Raw genomic sequence first — 25758 nt, forward strand, 5'->3', positions numbered from 1 at the left:
TGTGAACAACAAATACATGGACAGACGGACGGACGCACGGACGGACACCAAGCGCTAGATCGACTCAGGAGGTGATTCTGAGTCGATCGGTATATAAAAACAAAACTCCTATAGAAATAAAAGTTTGAAAACTAAACTTTATAGAAATCAAATTTTAACAAAATTTTCTATTGAAATTAAATTTTGACAAAAATTTTGTATAGAAATTATATTTTAACACAATTTTCTATAGAAATCAAGTTTTAACAAAATTTTCTACGGAAATAAAAATTTTTAATTGGCATCGATGTTAGATATTATAATTTCCGTGATTGAAGAAATTTCAATTAAAAATTAAGTGAAAATAAATTTTTTATAGAAATAAAATGTTGAAAAAATCTTCTATAGAAATAGAATTTTGACAAAATTTCCTATAGAAATACAATTTTGACAAAAATTTTTACAGAAATAAAATTTTAGCAAAATTTTCTATATAAATACAATTGTAAAAAAATATGCTATAGAAATAAAATTTTAATAAAATTGTCTATCGAAATAAAATTTTTACAAAATTTTCTATGAAAATAAGATTTTTGTAAAATTTTCTATAGAAATAAGATTTTAATAAAATTTTGTATAGAAATAAAATGTTGACAAAATTTTCTAAAGAAATTTAATTTTGACAAAATATTCTAGAGGTATACAAATTTGAGAAATTTTCTATAGATCTAAAATGTTGACAAAATTTTCTATAGAAAAAAAATGTTGACACAATTTTCTATAAAACTAACATACAATAGAAACAAAATGTTGACAAAATTTTTTATAGAAATAAAATTTTGACACAATTTTCTATAGAATTAAAATTTTGACAAAATTTGCTATAGAATTAAAATTTTAACAAAATATTCTTCAGAAATTAAATTTTGATAAAATTTTCTATAGAAATAAAATTTTAATAAAATCTTCTATAGAAATAAAATTTTGACAAAATTTTTAGAAATAAACTAGTGGCAACATTTTTTATAGAGCTAAAATATTAACAAAATTTTAAAAAAATGTTCTATAGAAAAATTTTGATAAAATTTTGACTAAATTTTTTATCGGAATAAAATGTTGATAAAATTTTCTATTGAAATAAAATTTTAATAAAATTTTCTATAGAAATTAAATTTTGACAAAACTTATAGTGGCAAAATTTTCTATAGAGCTAAAATATTGACAAAACTTTCTGTAGAAATAAAATTTTAAAAAAATGTTCTATAGAAATAATAAAATTTTCTATAGATATTAAATATTAACACAATTTTCAATAGAAATAAAATACTGATAAAATTTTCTGTAGAAATTTAATTTTAACAAAAAGTTCTATAGGTATAAAAATTTGAAAAATTTTCTATAGAAATAAAATATTGACAAAATTTTCTATAGAAATAAAATTTTCACAAAATTTTGTATAAAAATAAAATTTTGACAAAATTTTCTATAGAAACAACATTTTTTTAAAATTTTGAACAAAATTATCTATAAAAATTAAATTTTGAAAAAAAAAATCCTATAGACATAAAAGTTTGAAAACTATATTTTATAGAAATCAAATTTTAACAAAATGTTCTATAGAAATTAAATTTTGACAAAATTTTGTATAAAAATTATATTTTAACACTATAGAAATTTAATTCTAACAAAATTTTCTACGGAAATAAAATTGTTTAATTGGCATCGCTGTTATATATTATAATTTCCATGATCGAAGAAATTTCAATTAAAAATTAATTGAAAATAATTTTTTTTATAGAAATAAAATGTTGACAATTTCCTATAGAAAAAAATTTTTGACAAAATTTCCTATAGAAATAAAATTTTGACAAAATTTCCTATAGAAATAAAATTTTAACATAAATTTCTATAGAAATTAAATTTCGACAATATTTTCTATGGAAATAAATTTTTTAATTGGCATCGACGTTAGATATTATAATTTCCGTGATAGAAGAAATTTAACGTACACTGAAAAAAATATTTACGTGAAATTAAAGATTTCGCAGCCTAAATTTTTGGATGCAAAATTTACAAAATATTAAGGACAAATTTCTTTAAAATAATGAAATTTTAATTAAAATAAAGTTTATAATCTTTGCTTCAAAATTTTTTTTCATTAAATTTAGGACACAATTTTTGTAAATTTGCGTCCCATCGTTGAAGTCGAATGCCTTTACACTAAGGCTAATTTTCCTTAAAGTATAGAAACACATTTTTGATTTAAAAAAATTGTCCTTAAATTTACTGAAATATTGAAACTTTAGATTTAAGATAAAAATGCTTCAAATATTGGCTAAGATTTATTTTGAAGATTTACCATCTTTGGTTTAAAGTTTTTTCGGAATTAAGAAAATTTTTTGTACGTTGATGGATTTTAAGGTGTAATTGTTTGTACATGAATAGCTTTACGAATATACCGCGAACAGTGAATGAAAATTCGATAAATGGAATCTCTATCTTAATTTTAATTTTATTGACCCTAGATTTAAAGCCAGATAAGTCGCTAAAAATGTCTTTATTTTAAAGAAGACGCATCTTTGGCTCGGAATCAATACCTAAAGCCTTAAAGGAATGTCAAAATCTTTGGATCCAAGTAAACTTTTTTTGAGTGTAATAATTAAAGGGATCGGTTAATTTCATGATTGAAACCAAAAAATATTTCTGTTTTGTATGTATGTCAATTTCAAATTTCATGAGTTCTTTCAATGCCTAATGCTTAATTTCGTAATGCCCCAATTTTAATTTTACTTAGACTACAAGCTACTCGCCTTTTTTGACACACTTGTCAAACTAAGACCCACCATTTAGAATAGAACAAAAAGTCATAGTTAATAATAGTAAGAAGTTTTTTTTTTGTTAAGCGATAGGCAATGAAAACATTGACATATTTACACTAACGACAATCAGCACCTCTAGCAAACCACCCACCCATCAAACAAGACATTTACATAAATGGGCATTTTTATCTGAACAAAGACAAAAGACCAAAGCAAAAAAACAAACGCCCAGAAAGGCAAATAAATGCCGTCTGGTTTTGGGTGATACACATTTATGTGTTCGCTGTTTACTTAGTTCGTTCATTGAAAAATGAATAATCTCTGAACTTGACCTTGCAAGGCAATGTTAGTCAGCCAAAGAAACCAAAAAAAAACACACACAGAATTAATGAAATAATTTGGTATTTATCACTCAGACAGACCATGAATTTGATAAAGTCTATCTCTTTGCTGTTTTTCGACCTTTACTTTCACTTGATACAATTTACAATTACCCACCAACAACTGTTGGCACTGTAATAAAAAAAGGAAACAAAAGAAAAAAATCCGATTTCATACTGCTTTTATTGCCACAAACTTTACTGCGTTAACTTTTAATTAAAAATTACATGCTTAAATAAATCCCCAATGCCATGATCCTTGTTTTCATTTAGTAATCGCCCTTGTGGCTAATTAAATAACGAAACATGACCAAAGCTTATATGGATTATACCTGGTCCCTTTTGAATAATATTTATACATAATTCCATTGCATTGCATATGAACAAATATCCCGTATAAGCCATGACATATCTATACACCATACATTCATAAATGACTACTAATACCGTTTAATATTTTAAGAGGAAACGGAAATTCTGGGCTTGTTATTGTAAAAGTTTTCAAAATGACCTCCATTACAAACTGAGTGTTTGCCTGTGAGTAGGAGAGAGAGAGAGAGAGTATATAGGTTAGGTTAGGTTAAAGTGGCAGCCCGATTAAGTTTCAGGCTCACTTAGACTATTCAGTTCATTGTGATACCACATTAACTAAAAGTACCTATTACATATGAGCACTTCTAATTTTAACCGCTAAACCTTCTCGATTATTTTCTTCTGTTGAACCAACCAGATTGTTCCAAAAACATTAGCAGACTGCTTAAGTTAACGTTTTCCAGGTCCGCCAGTAATCTAAAGCTATATGCCCCTAAAATTTGCTTACGATTTACACAAAATGCAGAACACTCTCACAAGAGGTGTTTAATTGATTCCTTTTCCTCCGCATCATGATAGCTCATACAATAGTCATTATATTTCGCACCAATAGTTTTTGCAAAATCGCCTATCAGGCAGCGACCCGTTACAGCAGATATCAGGAGTGGTATCTGACGTCTTGAGAACACTAGCATGTCTAGTGTTCGGTTTAAGTTTAAATGGGGCCATATTTGCTTGATGTCATTACAACCCTTGCAATTCTCCCATCGAACATTTGCCATCATAACAGCCTTCTCACGCAGTAAGATCTTGCAGGTATCCCCTGGAATATGTAAGGTAGTTCCTAGCCTAGCTAACTCATCTGCTTCGCTGTTCCCCGCTATGTTCCTATGGCCAGGCACCCATATTAGGTGAATATTGTACTGTTCAGCCATTTCGTTGAGAGATTTGTGGCAGAAAACGGCCATCGTTTCGAGTTGAGGAACACAGAATCCATGGATTTTACCAGATAAATTCAAATAGCATTTTGACAAAATTTTCCATAGAATTTTGACAACATTTTTTACAAAAAATAAAATTTTGAAAAAAACTTCTAAAGAAACAAAATTTTGACAAAATTTTCCATAGAAGTAAAATTTTAATAAAATCATTTATAGAAATAAAATTTTGAGAAATTTTTCTATAGAAATAAAATTTTGACAAAATTTTTTATAGAAATAAAATGTTGACAAAATTTTCGGTAGAATAATATTTTGAGAAAATTTTCTATGGATATAAAACTTTGACAAAATTTTCGGTAGAATAAAATTTTGGGAAAATTTTCTATGGATATAAAACTGTGACAAAATTTTCTATAGAAATACAATTTTGACAAAATTTTCTATAAAAATAAAATTTTGACAAAAAATTTTATAGAAATCGAATTTGACAAAACTACTATAGAAATCAAATCTTGATAAAATTTTCTATAGAAATATAATTTTAACAAAATTTCGATAGAAATAAAATTTTGGCAAATTTTTCACAGAAATAAAATTTTGACAAAAATTTTCATAGAAATAAAATTTTTACAAAATTTTCTATGAAAATAAAATCTTGAAAAATTTTGCTATAGCAATAAAATTTTGACAAAATTTTTTATGGAAATAAAATCTTGAAAAATTTTGCTATAGCTATAAAATTTTGACAAAATTTTGCCATAGCAATAAAATTTTGACAAAAATTTCTATAGAAATAAAAATTTTCTATACAAATAAAATTTTGAGTAAATTTTTTATAGAAATAAAATTTTGAGGAAATTTTCTATAGAAATAAAATTAAAAAAAATTCTATAGAAATAAAATTTTGAAAGAAAATTTTAAAAAAATTTTCTATAGAAATAAAATTTTGACAACATTTTTTATGGAAATAGAAATTTGACAAAATTTTCGGCAGAAATAAAATTTTGAGAACATTTTCTATAGATATAAAATTTTAAAAAAATTTTCGATAGAAATAAAATGTTGACAAAATGTTCTATAGAAATAAAATTTTGACAAATAAAATTTTGACAAAAATTTTTATAGAAATCGAATTTGACAAAATTACTATTGAAATAAAATCTTGATAAATTTTTCTATAGAAATATAATGTTGACAAAATTTTCGATAGAAATAAAATTTTGACAAAATTTTCCAGAATTAAATTGTGGCAAAATTTTCTATAAAACTAAAATTTTGACAAAAATTTCAAAAGAAATAAAATTTTGAGTAAATTTTCTATAGAAATAAAATTTTGACAAAATTTTGCTATAGCAATAAAATTTTGAAAAAATTTTCTATAGAAATAAAATTTTGAAAGAAAATTTCTATAGAAATAAAATTTGGAAAAAATTTCTATAGAAATAAAATTTTGACAAAATTTTCTATAGAAAAAAATTCAACAAATTTTTTTATAGAAATAAAATTTTGACAAAATTTTCGGTAGAAATAAAATTTTGAGATCATTTTCTATAGATATAAAATTTTAACAAAATTTTCGATAGAAATAAAATGTTGACAAAATGTTTTATAGAAATAAAATTTTGATAAAAATTTCTAAAGAAATAACATTTTGACAAAATCTTCTTTAGAAATAAAATTTTAACAAAATTTTGACAAAATTTTCTATAAAAAAAAATTTGCAAAAACAAAATCAAGTTTTGAATTCGTCTTTATTAGTTTTCATTTCTCAATATAATTACAATACCTGAATGAGATTTTATCTTTTAGATATTGCTACAAATAAGATTTTTCATCAGAGATATTAACAATATGTTTTAATCTATATTTATCTATACATTATCAAATGGAAAAATTAGGATAAAACCTTTATCTACATTTTCATAAACAATTCAAATATTTTGGAATATGTATGACTATACAGGGATATTACAGGAATAGCCACGATAAACATACGACTTCCAATTTGATAATTCTAATGATTGTAGTATTAATAAAAGTCTTATTCACTGCAAGACCTTATCAGCGGATAAGGAGAATATTTTACTTTGTTGAGGTAATTGGAATTAAGCATAACAACAATTTTTTCCAATTTCATGTATCCTGTTTCGATGTGGAGTAGAGATGTAGAGTATCTCCAATGCTTATTATTTATCATCTTTAGGCATTTGTTTTGAAGAACTTGCAACTTTTTCAAGTGCGACTTTGCTGCTCTGCACCATACTGGGCACGCGTATGTGATAGTAGGTCTAATTACACTTTTGAATAGCAGATTTTTATTTTCGTGATTGAGATACGAGTTTCTGTGAAGTAGTGACCATAAGACAGTGATAGTTTTGGGCACCTTTTGGCGGATATCATCAATGTGATTAAAAAAATTTTGCAAAAAAAATCTATAGAAATAAAATGTTGACAAAGTTTTCTATAGAAATAAAATGTTGATACAATTATATATAGATATCCAATTTCACGAAATTATTTATAGAAATAAAATTTTGACGAAATTTTCTATAGAAATAAAATTTTGACAACATTTTTTATAGAAATACAATTTTGACACAATTTTCTATAAAAATAAAATTTTGACAAAATTTTCTATAGAAATAAAATTTTGACAAAATTTTCAATAGAAATAAAATTTTGACAATATTTTCTATAAAAATAAAATTTTGACAAAATTTTCTATAAAAATAAAATTTTGACAAAATTTTCTATAAAAATAAAATTTTGACAAAAATTTGTATAGGAATCGAATTTGACAAAATTACTATAGAAATAAAATTTTGAAAAATTGTTCTATAGTAATAACATTTTGACGAAATTTTCTATAGAAATAACATTTTGACAAAATTTTCTATGGAAATAAAATTTTGAAAAAATTTTCTATAGAAATAAAATTTTTAAAAAAATTTTCTATAGAAATAAAATTTTTAAAAAATTTTCTATAGAAATAAAATTTTTAAAAACTTTTCTGAAGAAAAACAATTTTGACAAAATTTTCTATAGAAATTTATTTTCATTTGTTGTTTTTATCTCAGCTTAAAAACCATTGCGTTGACTAAACAACAAGAGTAGCTTAACCAACAGAGGAAAAGAAAGTTTGTCAAATTTATTTGGGCAAAGCCCTATAGACTGCAAGATGGTTGGATGGACGCACGTTTCGGATTTACCACGTTCCTCATAAGCATCCTCGATGATTTGAAATTGGTAAAGGAAAAAAGAAATGTTTGTACAAATTAATTTCGGCAAAAGCCGACTATCATAGAGTTTTTTCGGAAGGTTCAGGTGTGGTTCACTTTGGGTTTGGTGAACTATCAGAATTTGTTCTGGTAATTGGTTGATAGTTTTGCTGCAAGTAGAGGATGCTGATGCCAACCATCTTGCAGTCTATAGGGCTTTGCCCAAATAAATTTTACAAACATTATTTTCCTCTGTGGGTTAAGCTACTCTTGTAGTTTAGTCAACACAATGGTTTTATGTTAAAGCTGAGATCAAAACAACAAATACGATTGAAGTAATAATAACAAAACCAAACGAAAGAAATAAAATTTTGACAAAATTTTCGATAGAAATAAAATTTCGACAAAATTTTCTATAGAATTACATTTTGAGAAAATTTTCTATAGAAATAAAATTTTGACAAAAATTTGTATAGAAATTGAATTTGACAAAATTACTATAGAAATATTTTTTTTGTTTAAATTGTGTATAGAAATAAAATTTTGACAAACTTGTGTATCGAAAAAAAATTTTGACACAATTTTCTATAGAAATAAAATTTTGAAAAAAAAATTTTCTATAGAAATAAAATGTTGACAAAATATTCTATAGGAATAAAATATTGAAAAAAATTTTCTAAAGAAATAAAATTTTGACAAAATTTTCTGTAGAAATAAAAATTTGACAAAATTTTCTATAGAAATAAAATGTTGGCAACATTTTCTATAGAAATCAAATATTGACAAAATTGTCTATAGAAATAAAATGTTGACAAACTATTCTTTTTCGGGAGGTTCAAGTGTAGTTCACTTTGGGTTGAGTGAATTACCCGAATTTATTCTGATAATTGGTTGATAGTTTTGCTGCAAGTAGAGGATGCTGATGAGGATTGTGGTAATTCCGAAACAGCTGTACATCCAACCATCTTGCAGTCTATAGGGCTTTGCCCAAATAAATTTGACAAGCATACTTTTCCTCTGTTGGTTAAGCTACACTTGTAGTTTAGTCAATGCATGGCTTTAAGCTGAGATCAAAAACAACAATAGAAATAAAAAATTGACAAAATTTTCTATGGAAATAAAATATTGAAAAATTTTGCTATAGAAATAAAATTTTGACAAAATTTTCTATAGAAATAAAATGTTGGCAACATTTTCTATAGAAATCAAATATTGACAAAATTGTCTATAGAAATAAAATGTTGACAAACTATTCTTTTTCGGGAGGTTCAAGTGTAGTTCACTTTGGGGTGAGTGAATTACCCGAATTTATTCTGATAATTGGTTGATAGTTTTGCTGCAAGTAGAGGATGCTGATGAGGAATGTGGTAATTCCGAAACAGCTGTACATCCAACCATCTTGCAGTCAATAGGGCTTTGCCCAAATAAATTTGACAAGCATACTTTTCATCTGTTGGTTAAGCTACACTTGTAGTTTAGTCAATGCATGACTTTAAGCTGAGATCAAAAACAACAATAGAAATAAAATATTGACAAAATTTTCTATGGAAATAAAATATTGAAAAATTTTGCTATAGAAATAAAATGTTGACAAAATTTTCTATAGAAATAAAATTTTAATAAAATTTTCTATAGAAATAAAATTATGTATAGGTAAGTCTACAAATAATTCGGAATCGATATGGACTTTTGCACGGTACGTGGAGACCCAGAATTGAAATATGGGGATCGTTTATATGGGGGCTACAATTATGAACTTGATATGGACCAATTTTTGTGTGATTGGGGATCGATTGATCTGAAGGCTATATATATAATATGGACCTAGTTAGGCATAGTTGTTAACGGCCATATACTAGCACAATGTATCAAATTTCAACTGACTCGAATAAAATTTGTTCCTCCAAGAGGCTCCAAAACCAAATCTCGGGATCGGTTTATATGGGGGCTATATATGATTATGGACTGATATGGACCACTTTTGGCATGGTTGTTAAATATCATATACTAACACCACGTAGCAAATTTCAACCAGATCGGATGAATTTTGCTTCTCCAAGAGGCTCCAAAACCAAATCTCGGGCTTTGCCCAAATAAATTTGACAAACATTGTTTTCCTCTGTGGGTTAAGCTACTCTTGTAGTTTAGTCAACGCAATGGTTTTTAAGCTGAGATCAAAACAACAAATATGATTGAAGTAATAATAACAAAACCAAGCGAAAGAAATAAAATTTTGACAAACTTTTCTATAGAAATAAAATTTTGACAAAATTTTCGATAGAAACAAAAATTTTGACAAAATTTTCTATAGAATTACATTTTGAGAAAATTTTCTATAGAAATAACATTTTGACAAAAATTTGTATAGAAATTGAATTTGACAAAATTACTATAGAAATAATTTTTTTTTTTTAAATTGTGTACAGAAATAAAATTTTGACAAACTTGTGTATCGCAATAAAATTTTGACACAATTTTCTATAGAAATAAAATTTTGAAAAAAATTTTCTATAGAAATAAAATTTTGACAAAATTTTCTGTAGAAATAAAATTTTGACAAAATTTTCTATAGAAATAAAATGTTGGCAACATTTTCTATAGAAATCAAATATTGACAAAATTGTCTATAGAAATAAAATGTTGACAAACTATTCTATAGAAATAAAATATTGACAAAATTTTCTATGGAAATAAAATATTGAAAAATTTTGCTATAGAAATAAAATTTTGACAAAAATTTCTATAGAAATAAAATTTTAATAAAATTTTCTATAGAAATAAAAAAAATTTCTATTGAAATAAAATGTTGAGAAAATTTTCTATAGAAATAAAATTTTGACCAAATTTTTAATATAAATAAAATTTTGACAAAATATTCTATAGGAATAAAATATTGACAAAATTTTCTATAGAAATAAAATGTTGACAAAATATTCTATAGGAATAAAATTTTTAAAAAATGTCTATAGAAATAAAATTTTGATAAATTTTTCTATAGAAATAAAATGTTGACAAACTATTCTATAGAAATAAAATATTGACAAAATTTTCTATAGAAATAAAATATTGACAAATTTTTCTATAGAAATAATATTTTGACAAAATTTTCTATGGAAATAAAATATTGAAAAATTTTGCTATAGAAATAAAATTTTGACAGAATTTTCTATAGAAATACAATTTTAATAAAATAATCTATAGAAATAAAATTTTGAGAAAAATTTCTATTGAAATAAAATGTTGACAAAATTTTCTATAGAAATAAAATTTTGACAAAATTTTCTATAGAAATAAAATTTTGACAAAATTTTCTATAGAAACAACATTTTGACAAAATTTTCTATAGAAAAAAATAAACAAAATTTTTTATAGAAAAAAATAAACAAAATTTTTTATAGAAATAATATCTTGACAAATTTTTTTTTCTATATTATTAAAATTTTTTCCTTGTCCAAAAGTCGTTAAACATTTCAATGAAGTTGTTTTTAAGCCGTGTCTCGGCTTAAAAATGGTATCTTTACATGAAAGAACATTTTTTTTTTTGACCAAGGTCAACTTGACTGTAATAATTCTCGATTTTCATAGCATATGAAGAGAAAAGCTGAAAACGCGTATCTATAGAAATTTGTTTCCTAGAATCAAGTACGCAGAACTCGCTTTTAAAAGAGAATTGTGTGTTAAAGAAGACTTTACTTCAATCCTCTCCGCTTCTTGGGCTCGCTATTAATACCAAATTCATTAATAAATGCTAAAATCTTTGGAACCGGGTATATTTTTTGAGTGCAAGAAATCAAATCGGAAGATCTGTTTATACAGGAGTATACCAAAACATGGACCAATACATACAATATTCTGCTTACCTATTAGCGAACCTGAAATACATCTAACTTTGTAGTTTCACGCAACTTTTGAATTACATGCAAATCGGATAAAAATTGCGGTTCTAGTTGCTCATGACCCCAAATCTGGGATCGATTTATATATTTGAATTTTTCAATGCAGTTTAGGTTAGGTTAGGTGGCAGCCCGATGTATCAGGCTCACTTAGACTATTCAGTCCATTGTGATACCACATTGGTGAACTTCTCTCTTATCACTGAGTGCTGCCCGATTCCATGTTAAGCTCAATGTCAAGGGACCTCCTTTTTATAGCCGAGTCCGAACGGCGTTCCACATTGCAGTGAAGCCACTTAGGAAAGCTTTGAAACCCTTAGAAATGTCACCAGCAATACTGAGGTGGGATAATCCACCGCTGAAAACCTTTTTGGTGTTCGGTCGAAGCAGGAATCGAACCCACGACCTTGTGTATGCAAGGCGGGCATGCTAACCATTGCACCACGGTGGCAGTTTAGTTTCGAACTTGAAAAATTGCAAATTGATTGAAATTTGTTTCCTAAAAGCAAATACGCAAAACTCAAATTTGAATTGTGTCTTAAAAATATTCTCCTCTTCAGGTTGCAAATATGACCCAAATATGACGGAGGTCACCTTTGGAGACTAAGTTGAAGGATAAATCTATGTTGAATAATAAATCATCACTTCTCGCTTGAAGGCTAATTGCAATACTTTAAGAACTTTTTTAAAACGATAATAAATTCAAAACTTTCATATTTCTGCCCGCGGATATGTCTATGTCATATACCCTGAAATTATTCAAAAATATTCATTTCATTTTCTATTATTTTCCAGGTTTTGGTACATCAGCACAACAGCAACAACAACAAAATAATTCATCACCCACAAAGCGACCACTAAGTCCAGATCATCCCAATCCGGCGTTACCAATTACAGAGGTGAGTAGAGACATTTTTAATTGCTTTAAAGCATAAGAACCAAAATAAAAAGAGAATTTTGACCATATTACCATCCATTAAAAAGTTATAAAATTTGTTATGAATTTCATGCACCTGACAAAAGTTTTGCAGGACTTTGGTTTTTTTATTCATTTCATTTGTGAAGTTTTCCAAAGTTTTACTTTTGGTTGGCACGTTTTATTTGTCACACAAAAAAATTGGAAAAAACAGACTGTGTCACAAATAACTGGAATGACATCTAGAGTTTGGTGCGATTTTATTGGACCAAGTTGTTTTCGTTTATTTTTTTTGTTATTTTGTTAACATATTGGCCAAAATAGAATTTTTGCTACATTGTTGTAAAATGCATGACAGCTAACTTTGGCTGGTGTTAGAATAAGAAAGTATTGGCTATGACAGTGTCAAATGGTGTGCAACAACAGAGAAACTTTTAAACAATTTTAATTGGGAATGCTATGTGCAACATACACTCAAGAAACGTGAACCATCTAAGGTGCTGAAGCAAAGTCAACTCAATTTTAGTTCATGAAATTATTACGTTTTGAGAAAGTTTCAGTGATTTTAATATTTTCCTTGGGTACGTTAGTTAAATAAATTCAAAAGGAGCAAAATTATAATTATACGCAAATTAAGCATAGAGATTTACTAAATTCGTGCCCCCACTAAATAATTCAGAATTTCTTAAAATTTTAAAAAATGCGCCCTTACCGAACTTCGTATGGCGCTAAAGACATTATGGCAATTTTTGAACTCCACTTTTTTCCTGAGCCTACACAATTTTCTTTATAACTGAAACAAACTAATTATGTCAATTCAATTTTCTTGAATTTGTGCGAAAATATTTACATATTTATTTTTTGTGAAATTGCCCAATCTTTTCTGAAATGAACCAAAACTTGAACCAAAGGATTAGTGTAGGGCTAGTGACTTTATTGGTAAATCTATTGTTGTGAAATCTATACACGCAAAGAAAAAAAAAACGTTTGGAAAACGTGTACAGAAAACGTTTTTCTTTTGTTAGAGTTTTTTGAATTGCTTCGAAAATTTTAAACTTTTATCACAAAAAAATTCGTTTGTTACAAAATTTTTATTTTTTCAATAAAAAAAATTATTTTTGAAACAACAACACAGTCCATTTCGTTTATATCAAACACTGTTCTTTTGTGACTTTAGGTCTTTAATAAGACACATTTTACAGTTCAAAATTTAATATAGTACAATGTAATGTTCAACATTTTTTCGAAATCTTCCGAACATATCTGGAATATATGTAAAAAAAAAAACAAAAGCAAAAAAACAAACTTTGGTCTAAGCAGGGATCGAACCCACAACCCTTGGTATGCAAGTCGGACGTAGTAACCATTGCTCCACGGTGACAAACTAAATGTTTGTTTCTGTTAAATAAACTTTGTTTATTCGGTTCGTGGGCGCCGCAAGCTATGCTATATAAATATAACTTATATGGATAATTATCTATTGATGACCATAACAGGTACATAGCTCAGTGGTTAGTGTGTTGGCTTACAAAATGCATGGTCCGCGGTTCGATTCTCCGTCCAGGCGAAAGGTAAAAAAAATTTAAAAATCAATAAAATCGTATAATTTCTTCTACATTGTTGGTAGGTGTTAAGAACTAAAAAACTCGTGGATGTGAGAAAGATGTGAGGGAAAATGCAAATAGCAAGAAAACAATGTTTTTTTTTGAGTTAGTCTTTATGAAATTGTTTTTACATCCTGGAAAAGAATAAACGTTTATCACAAAAAGTACATATTTTTCTTCCAAATACGCTACCTTACAGCGAAAAGCAAATGAGAAACGAACTTTGTTTGTCTAAAATTTCGTTTGGGAGGAAAGAATTATTTTTTTGCGTGTACCTATTAGAGTACATAAACTAAATTAGCTCATAATTCTTTCTGCTTTAGAGAAAATTCTCGTGAATATTTCCTGCAAAAATTTAGATCATACATTCGGTCAACGGCTTTTATATTTCATGAACAATTCTTTTTATACCCTCTACCATAGGATGGGGGGTATATTAACTTTGTCATTCCGTTTGTAACACATCGAAATATTGCTCTAAGACCCCATAAAGTATATATATTCTGGGTCGTGGTGAAATTCTGAGTCGATCTGAGCATGTCCGTCCGTCCGTCCGTCTGTTGAAATCACGCTAACTTCCGAACGAAACAAGCTATCGACTTGAAACTTGGCACAAGTAGTTGCTATTGATGTAGGTCGGATGGTATTGCAAATGGGCCATATCGGTCCACTTTTACGTATAGCCCCCATATAAACCGATCCCCCGATTTGGCTTGCGGAGCCTCTAAGAGAAGCAAATTTCATCCGATCCGGCTGAAATTTTGTACATGGTTTTAGTATATGGTCTCCAACAACCATGCAAAAATTGGTCCATATCGGTCCATAATTATATATAGCCCCCATATAAACCGATCCCCAGATTTGACTCCGGATCCTCTTGGAAGACCAAAATTCAGCTGATTCAGTTGAAATTTGGTACGTGATGTTAATATATGGCCTCAAACACCCATGCAAAAATTGGTCGATACCGGTCCATATATATATAGGTCCCATATAAACCGATCCCCAGAATTGTCCTCCGGAGCACCTTGGAAGAGCAAAATTCTTCCCATTCGGTTGAAATTTTGTACGTGATGTTAGTATAGGGTATCCAAAAACCATGGAGGAATTGGTTCCTATCAGTCCATAATTATATATAGCTCCCATATAAACCGATCCCGAGATTTGACCACCGGTGCCTTTTGGAGAAGCAAAATGCATCCGATCTGGTTGAAATTTGGTACGTGGTGGTAGTATATGATATTTAACAACCATGTGAGTTGAAATTTGTGGATGACAGTCTTTCGTAGAAGTTTCTACGCAATCCATGGTGGAGGGTACACAAGATTCGGCCTGGCCGAACTTACGGCCGTATATACTTGTTTATATTTCAATTCAGCTTTTATATTTCATGAACAATTCTAGAAATAACATTTTATTTCGATACAAAATTTTATTTCTTTAGACAATTTTTTCAAATTTTTTTTCTTTGGAAAATTTTTGCAATTCAAAATGTTGCCAAAATTTTATTTCTATAGAAAAATTTTCCAAAACAAATTATAGAAAATTTAACAAAAAATTTATACAAAATTTTGAAAAATTTTATTTCTACAGAAAATTTGTGCCAAATTCTAGAATGAGAAATTTTAGAATATATATTTTGTCAAAATTTTATTTCTATATATGTTAGAAAATTCTTAAAAAAAATTATTTCATTAGAATAATTCTGCAAAGTAATATTTGTACAAAATTTGTTCTAGACAAAGCCGACTTTTTTCGGGAGGTTCGAATGTAATTTACATTGGATTTAGTGAATAACCCAAATTTATTCTGATGCGTGCTGCAAGTAGAGGAAGCTGATGAGGAATGTGGTAAATCCGAAACGCCAACAATAAAAAACCAAAAAAATATATTTCTATAGAAAATTTTTGCAAAATTTTTTTTCTATTGATTTTTTTATTCCATTTCTATCGAAAATTTTGTCAAAATTTCTATAGAAAATATTAGAAAAAAATGTAGTAAAATAGTAGAACATTTTGTCAATTTTTCTATAGAAATAAAGATTTTTTTTAATTTTTGTTTTTTTTTCTATAGAAAATTTTATTAAAATTTTATTTCTATAGAAAATTTTGTCAAAATTGTATTTCTATAAATAAATAAATAAATAAAATTTTATTTCTATAGAGAATTCTGACAAAATTTTATTTTTAGAGAACATTTTGTCAAAATTTTATTTCTATAGAAAATTTTGTCAAAATATTACTACTATATAAATATTTGCAAAATTTAAATAAAATGGACATTTTAGAATAAATATTTTGTCAAATTTTTATTTCGTATTTGTTGTTTTGATCTCAGCTTTAACATAAAACCATGCATTGTCTAAACTACAAGTGTAGCTTAACCAACAGAGGAAAAGAATGTTTGTCAAATTTGTTTGGGCAAAGCCCTATAGACTGCAAGATGGTTGGATGGACGCACGTTTCGGAATTACCACATTCCTCATCAGCATCCTCTACTTGCACCAAAACTATCAACCAATTATCAGAATAAATTCAGGCAGTTCGCTAAACCCAAAGTGAACCACACTTGACCTTCCGAAAAAAGTTATGATAGCCGGCTTATGCCGAAATAAATTCGTACAAACATATCTTTTTTCCTTTACCACCATCAAATCATCGATTTGAGTGCAGTTGGCTGGGTTTGTTTTGAGCGTGCTTCCTCTTACTTCATTCGTGGTTTGTTTTTATTGTTGGTTTGTACTGTAATCGTATTTGTTGTTTTGATTAGAGGTGTGCGCGTGACACGAAATACTCGTGACACGCGTGATTCACGCGTGATTCACGCGTGAATCACGTGAGTTGTGAACAAAATCTAAAGCAACTCTCGTGAATGTGCGTGAATGGGACTAAAATAAATATGTCGTGCGTGAGCGTGCGTGAGAAATAAAATCGGTTCGTGAATGTGCGTGAATAAAATTTCTGCAAAATCACGCTCACGAAAATCAAGATTAATTTCACGCTCGTATGTTAACTGAAATTAATTTAACTCTCGAACTGAATTCTATTTTTGAATTTTGTTACCTTGGTTGATTTCCGTTTGGAAAATATCGTGAGTCTCGTGAATTTGTCGTGAATCGTGCGTGAATGTGAGTCTTAAAAAGTAGTTCGTGCGTGAGTACTGGTTTTCATTTCGTGAATGTGCGTGAATGGGATTGGCTACCACACGTATCGTGCGTGAGCGTGCGTGAACAAATATTTTGCTTCGTGAATGTGCGTGAAATTTCAGTCACGCGCACACCTCTAGTTTTGATCTCAGCTTCTTATTTCTATATAAAATTTTGTCAAACCTTTATTTCTATAGAAAATTTTTGCAAAATTTTAGAAATAAAAATTTTATAATAAAGTTTTTGACAAAATTTTATTTCTGTAGAGAATTTTTGCAAAATTTAAAAAATAGACAGTTTACATAAACATTTTGTCAAAATTTTATTTTTATAGACAATTTTGTCAAAATTTCTATAAACAAGTATATACAGCAGTAAGTTCTTAACCCTTTCACTACACACAAAAAAAAATTTTTCTGATTCAATCACCAAATTAATTGATCCAATTAATTTTTTAATTGAAATGTCTTCAATCACGAAAATGATAGTATCAATCATAGTTTTAATTGGGCATAGAAAAAATGCTTGATTAAAAAATTAATTGATTTTCAAATTAATTTCAATTAATTTTTTAATTGATTTAATTAAAAATTTCATTGATGTTGATTGCAAAACTCAATTAATTTATTAATTAAAAAAGGTAACTATTTTTAATTACTTTCTGAATTGGCTTAGAGTTTTTATTTGGATTAACAAATGGTTGTTTGAAATATATTTTTAATTAAAAATTAAAATCCGAATTTGATTAAAAAGTGAATTGTATCAATTAATTTTTTAATTAAAAATTTAAAAATTTTCAATCATTGACTTAATTAACTTAATGCTTCTATCATGATTAAAAAGTGAATTGTATCAATTAATTTATTAATTGAAAAAAATTTCAACTTCAATTAACTTTTTAATTGGAAATATTTTGGTGATATTTTTTTCTGTGTACCGATGTCCACTTAGAAGGACATTCGAAAAAAACACCAAATTCTATTTTCCCTCTTAGTTTCGATTTATTTCTCGATGTTATTTTAAAGTAGAGACTTTAGTCTAAATAAGCTATAAATATTGTCCATATTGGTGAGGTCTAAAATACATTTTTTGAACTTCTTTAACAATAAACGAAAAAACAATTTGAGACAATTTTTCTACTGTATTTTTCTGGTAAATGGACATTTATGCAAAAACTATAGCTGATACCTTTTCGGGTTCTTTTTTTTAATTTTTTCTCACACTTTGAAAGATATTATAGGCCAAATAGCGCTTATTTTTTTAAGGCCATTTGGTCACAATTCAATAATCAAATTTTCGGAAGAAGCTCATATAGTTCTTGAAGTATTTGAGGAAGGTTTTCAAAAATACCATTCTTGTTCTACATGCTGTTAGTACAAGTAAAAACAGAAGAAAAATAAAAGTTTTTAACATTAGGTTTATTTCGGTAGTGAAAGGGTTAAATACCCACCACCATGAATCAAATATTATAGTTTCCTTTCAAATTTCTGGGGGGTTTGATGACAGATATTCTCCCAAGCAGAGCAGTTCAACCAGTACAATTCCCGAAATAAATTTAAAGATTGTACCTATGAAGACTATATCAGATTCTGGGTTTTTTTTTTTTTGTTTGGTCCATTTTTGATTGAGTTTTAGAGGAATCATTATCATCTCTTGTAAGTGTGCAAGAAAATTATAAAATAACGCCTTGATTTAAAATCTAAAATCTGTAGATTTTCACCCCCATTATTTAAATGATAACGAGAAATAAAATCTGAAAATTTTACATACAGTTTCAAGCAATTTTCACGAAGTGAAATCGGTCTATATTGGGACCTTACCAAATGGACCGATAAAATTTAAAACCGATACAAGTTTTTGTCTAAAATACCAGTATATTTACAATTTCAGGCAAAACGGATAAAAACTACGGTTTCTAGAATCCCAAGGAGTTAAATCGGGAGCTCGGTCTTATGGGGGCTATACTAAAATATGGACCGATACTCACCGTTTTCGGCACACCTCTTAATAGTCCTAAAATACTTCTAAATTTCAAGCAAATCGGGTAAAAACTACGGTTTCTAGGATCCTAAACAATAAAATCATTTCTAGTCCTAAAATACTTCTGGATTTCAAATTTCAAACAAATCGGGTAAAAACTAAGGTTTCTAGGATCCTAAACAATAAAATCATTTCGTGCACACCTATTTATAGTCCTAAAAAAACTCCAGATTTGCCATTTCAGAACAACAACCACGGTTTCTAAAAAAAGTAAAATCGGGAGATCGGTCGATATGGGGCCTATACTAAAACATTGACCGATACACACCATTTTTGGCACACCCCTTTATAGCCCGAAAAAAACCTCTAGATTTCCAATTTCAGGCAAATTGGATAAAAACTACGGTTTCTATAAGCCCAAGAAGTAAAATCGGTAGATAGGTCTATATGGGGGCTATACCAAAACATGGACATATACTCATCATTTTCAGCATAGCTTCTTATGGTCCTAAAATACCACTAGATTTCCAATTTCAGGCAAATTGGATAAAAACTACGGTTTGTATAAGTATATAAGACTATATCACAACCCACCTTCGAACGAGACCTACCTGCAGACAAAAGACGAGTTAGTGCAAAATTTCAGCATGATTGCTTCATTATAGAAGACTGTAGCGTGATTACAACAACAGACACACAGCAAGGCAGACAGCCAGCCAGCCAGACATGGTTATATCGTCTTAGAATTTCTCCCTAATCAAGAGTATATATACTTAATATAGTCGGAAATCGATATTTCAATCAACAAACTTATTATACCCCTATCACCATTCAATGGTGGTGGGTATAAAAAATATGACAAAATTTTCTATTGAAATAAAATTTTGGGACACTTGGTCACTGCCTGACACTTGGTCACTGCCCAAATTTATAACTTCAGTTGATACCAGTTCACTGGGCCTTAAGTTAGCAACCCAGTGGATGACTTTGAATTTCGCTGCATGGTGGTTTAATTTACCACTACACGTGAAATTCGTAATAAGTACTTATTACAATGAAATAATCCGCTATTAAAAAACACGTCCATTCAGTTCGACGGTTGAATAATTAATGGTGGTTAGGTTAGGTTAGGTTATGTGGCAGCCCGATGTATCAGGCTCACTTAGACTATTCAGTCCACTGTGATACCACAGTGGTGAACTTCTCTCTTATCACTGAGTGCTGCCCGATTCCATATTAAGCTCAATGACAAGAGACCTCCTGTTTATAGCCGAGTCCGAACGGCTTTCCACATTCGAGTGAAACCACTTAGAGAAGCTTTGAAACCCTCGGAAATGTCCTTGTGTATGCAAGGCGGGCATGCTAACCATTGCACCACGGTGAAAGCATACTTTTCTTCTGTTGGTTAAGCTACACTTGCAGTTTAGTCAATGCATGGTTTTAAGCTGAGATCAAAAACAACAATAAAAAATTGAATTCTATAAACAAGTATATACGGCCGTAAGTTCGGCCAGGCCGAAGCTTATGTACCCTCCATCATGGATTGCGTAGAAACTTCTTCTAAACACTGCCATCCACAATCGAATTACTTAAGTTGCGGTAACGCTTGCCGATGGCAAGGTATCTTAAAACCTCCTAACACCATCTTCTAAATTGTATGTCCATACGTGGTATATATTAAATCAAAAAAGATCGATCCAATACGTATATAATTCAGTTTGACAAAATATTCTACAGAAATAAAATTTTAAAAAAAATTTCTATAGAAATAAAATTTTCACAAACTTTTCTATAGAACTAAAAATTTTGACAAAATTTTCTATAGATAGAAAATTTTGACAAAAATCTCTACAGAAATAAAATTTTAACAAAATTTTCTATAGAAATAAACTTTTGACAAAATTTTCTATAGAAATAAAATCTTGGTCGATTATTTTTGGCTCGAGTGGCAACTATGATTATGAACCGAATAAAATTTGAACAAAATTTTCAATAGAAATAAAATTTTGGCAATGATGAAAATTTTATTATGAACCGAATAAAATTTTAACAAAATTTTCTCTAGAAATAAAATTTTGACAAAATTTTCTATAGAAATAAAATTTTGGTAGATTATTTTTGGCTCTAGTGGCAACCATGATTATGAACCGATATGGACCAATTTTTGTGTCATTGGACCAATTTCCTAATTTGAACCGAATCGGATGAATTTTGCTCCTCCAAGAGGTTCCGGAGGTCAAATCTGGAGAACGTTTTATATGGGTGCTATATATAATTATGGACCATGTTCCAAATTACAACCGGATTGGATGAAATTTGCTTCTCTTGGAGACTTCGCAAGCCAAATCTGGGGATCGGTTTATATGGGGGCTATATATAATTATGAACCGATGTGGACCAATTTTTGCATGGTTGTTAGAGACCGTATACCAATATCATGTACCAAATTTCAGGCGGATCGGATGAAATTTGCTTCTCTTTGAGGCTCCGCAACCCAAATCTGGGGATCGGTTTATATGGGCGCTATATATAATTATTGACCGATGTGGACCAATTTTTGCACGGTTGGTAGAGACCATATACCAATACCATGTACCAAATTTCAGCCGGATCGGATGCAATTTGCTTCTCTTTGAGGCTTCGCAAGCCAAATCTGGAGATTGGTTTATATGGGGTCTATATATAATTATGGACCGATGTGGACCAATTTTTGCATGGTTGTTAGAGACCATATACCAACATCATGTACCAAATTTCAGCCGGATCGGATGAAATTTGCTTCTCTTTGAGGCTCCGCAAGCCAAAATCTGGGGATCGGTTTATATGGGGGATATATATAATTATGGACCGATGTGGACCAATTTTTGCATGATTGTTAGAGACCATATACCAACACCATGTACCAAATTTCAGCCGGATCGGATGAAATATGCTTCTCTTAGAGGCTCCACTAGCCAAATCTGGGGATCGGTTTATATGGGGGCTATATATAATTATGGACAGATGTGGACCAATTTTTGCATGGTTATTAGGGACCATATACCAACACCATATACCAAATTTCAGCCGAATCGGATGAAATATGCTTCTGTTAGAGGCTCCACAAGCCAAATCTGAGGGTCCCGTTATATGGGGGCTATACGTAAAAGTGGAACGATATGGCCCATTATCAATACCATCCGACCTACATCGATAACAACTACTTGTGCCAAGTTTCAAGTCGATAGCTTGTTCCGTTCGGAAGTTAGCGTGATTTCAGCAGACGGACGGACGGACATGCTTAGATCGACTCAGAATTTCACCACGACCCAGAATATATATATACTTTATGGGGTCTTAGAGCAATATTTCGATGTGTTACAAACGGAATGACAAAGTTAATATACCTCCATCCTATGATGGAGGGTATAAAAATGTTGTCGATTTTTTCTTTAGAATATGAACTAAAGCAAAAGAAAAATTTCGTATGATTCACAAAAATCAATCACAATATGGTTAAAATGGCCATGATTTTGCGCCTGGTTTTAAAAACGCTTTGTGGAAATCTCAAAATGTGGAATATAATTTTGTTTAATTTTCGCACAACGTAGTCCTCGTTACAATCAGAGTCCCTAAATTAGTACACCCTTCTATGGTCTTAAATCTTAATTTCCCTCTCATACAAAATGTCTCCCCCTTTCGAATCATTTTAAATGTATTAACAGAATTAATAATCCTAGAAAAGGGAATATTTCATGCTACTCAAAGTGTGATTGAAATCTTTCCGGAGAATTGCATTAGAATAGAATAAATAATTTTATTTTACGTTTTTATTGCTACTCCAATAGTTTTAATTATCCTTTAACCAATTATCCTTAATTCGTTTCCTTACAGTCTGCTAGTCCTGCTATGAATCGTATGGGATGGGCACTGCGAACTCTACTGGTTGCTGATAGCTCAAGCTGTTTAAAGGATAGAAAAGTAAGTAACCACCATATAACGGTGTCACTCCTACTAACCCCATGTACATCGCTGCCACACTGCAATAGCCATGGCTGTCGTGTTAAACTAGAGGATTAGCCAACTAGAAATGGCAACAAGTGTATGTCCTTATTCCATGTTGTGTTGTGGATTTTGTTTTTGCTCCAGCCAACGAGGAACATTGAATGTTTATTTAATTGATTTTAAGTAGAGTGATAAAAAAAATACACAACGCCTGGCCCAACGTGGCTGGCAAACCATCAGGATTAAGACCACATATTTATTCTAATGTAGTACTTGCAAGCATGGTTGCCACAGTTGCTAGAATTCTACCAAAAATGGTAGATTTTTTGCTGTTTGGTAGAATTTTTAATGTTTTGGTAGATTTTACAAACTATTCCTCTCCAACTAAGAGGTAATTCATTAATAGAAATATAATTTTGACAAAATTTTCTATAGAAATAAAATTTTGACAAAATTTTCTAAAGCAATAAGATTTTCACAAAATTTTCTACAGAAGTACAATTTTGCTAAAATTTTCTGTAGAAATAAAATTTTGACAAAATTGTCTGTAGAAATAAAATGTTAACAAAATTTTCTGTAGAAATAAAATGTTAACAAAATTTTCTGTAGAAACAAAATTTTAACAAAATATTGTATAGAAATTGAATTTTGAGAAAAATTTCGATAGAAATCAAATGTTGACAAAATATTGTATAGAAATTAAATTTTGACAAAAATTTCTATAGAAATAAAATGTTGACAAAATTTGTATAGAAATAAAATATTGATAAATATTTCTATAGAAATAAAATTTTTGTAAAATTTTCTATAGAAATAAAATTTTGACAAAATTTTCTATAGAAATAAAATTTTGACAAAATTTTCTGTAGAAATAAAATTTTCACAAAAACTTATATCGAAATAAAATTTTCACAAAATTTTCTATAGAAATAAAATGTTCACAAAATTTTCTATAGAAATAAAATTTTGGCAAAATTATCTATAGAAAAAAAATTTTGACACAATTTTTTACTGAAATAAAATTTTGCAAAATAAAATTTTTTTGTTTGGTATTTGGTAAAATGTTCTCCAAATTTTGAAAAAATTTTCTGTAGAAATAAAATTTTGAAAAATCTTTCTATAGAAATTTTCTATAGAAATAAAGTTTTGACAAAATTTTCTATAGAAATAAAATTTTGACAAGATTTTCTATAGAAATAAAATTTTGACAAAAATTCTATGGAAATAAAATTTTGACAAAATTTTCTATAGAAATAAAATTTTGACAAAATTTCCTATAGAAATAAAATTTTGACAAAATTTTCTATAGAAATAAAATTTTGACTAAATTTTCTATAGAAATAAAATTTTGACAAAATTTTCTATTGAAATAACAAAATTTTATATAGAAATAAAATTTTGACAAAATTTTCTATAGAAATAACAAAATTTTGTATAGAAATAAAATTTTGACAAAAATTTCTATAGAAATAAAATTTTGACAAAATTTTCTATAGAAATAACATTTTGACAAAATTTTCGATAGAAATAAATTTTTAACAAAATTTTATATAGCAATAAAATTTTGACAATATTTTCTATGGAAATAAAATTTTCTATAGAAACAACAAATTTTTGTATAGAAATTAAATTTTGACAAAAGTTTCTATAGAAATAAAATGTTGACAAAAATTTCTATAGAAATAAATTTTTGAGAAAAATTTTAATAGAAATAAAATTTTGACAAATATTTATATAGAAACAAAATTTTGATAAAATTTTCTGTAGAAATAAAATTTTGACAAAATTTTCTATAGAAATAAAAATTTGATAAAATTTTCTATAGAAATAAAATTTTGATAAAATTTTCTATAGAAATAAACTTTTGAGAAAATTTTCTAAAGAAATAAATTTTGACAAAATTTTCTAAAGAAATAAATTTTGACAAAATTTTCTAAAGATTTTTTTTTTTTAAATTTTGACAAAATTTTCTATAGAAATAAAATTTTGACAAAAATTCTATAGAAATAAAATTTTGACAAAATTTTCTATAGAAATAAAATTTTGACAAAATTTCCTATAGAAATAAAATTTTGACAAAATTTTCTATAGAAATAAAATTTTGACTAAATTTTCTATAGAAATAAAATTTTGACAAAATTTTCTATTGAAATAACAAAATTTTATATAGAAATAAAATTGTGACAAAATTTTCTATAGAAATAACAAAATTTTGTATAGAAATAAAATTTTGACAAAAATTTCTATAGAAATAAAATTTTGACAAAATTTTCTATAGAAATAACATTTTGACAAAATTTTCTATAGAAATAAAATTTTGACAAAATTTGTTTTAGAAATAAAATTTGGACAAAATTTTCGATAGAAATAAATTTTTAACAAAATTTTATATAGCAATAAAATTTTGACAATATTTTCTATGGAAATAAAATTTTCTATAGAAACAACAAATTTTTGTATAGAAATTAAATTTTGACAAAAATTTCTATAGAAATAAAATGTTGACAAAAATTTCTATAGAAATAAATTTTTGAGAAAAATTTTAATAGAAATAAAATTTTGACAAATATTTATATAGAAACAAAAT

At 27.9% G+C, this 25758-nt stretch overlaps 1 protein-coding gene across 2 annotated transcripts in view; it reads left to right on the forward strand.

The window, feature by feature from the left end:
- The window catches only part of Epac (Exchange protein directly activated by cAMP), a 388669-nt gene that overhangs the window by 278405 nt on the left and 84506 nt on the right, over positions 1-25758 (forward strand). For both annotated transcript variants that reach the window (XM_075309958.1, XM_075309957.1), the window contains 2 exons: positions 12338-12441; positions 23061-23147. In XM_075309958.1, the coding sequence (XP_075166073.1) occupies positions 12338-12441; positions 23061-23147 (191 nt within the window). The remainder of the gene's footprint in view (positions 1-12337; positions 12442-23060; positions 23148-25758) is intronic.

This window comes from Haematobia irritans, chromosome 5 (genome assembly GCF_050003625.1).
Source record: "Haematobia irritans isolate KBUSLIRL chromosome 5, ASM5000362v1, whole genome shotgun sequence".
Lineage (NCBI taxonomy): Eukaryota > Metazoa > Arthropoda > Insecta > Diptera > Muscidae > Haematobia > Haematobia irritans.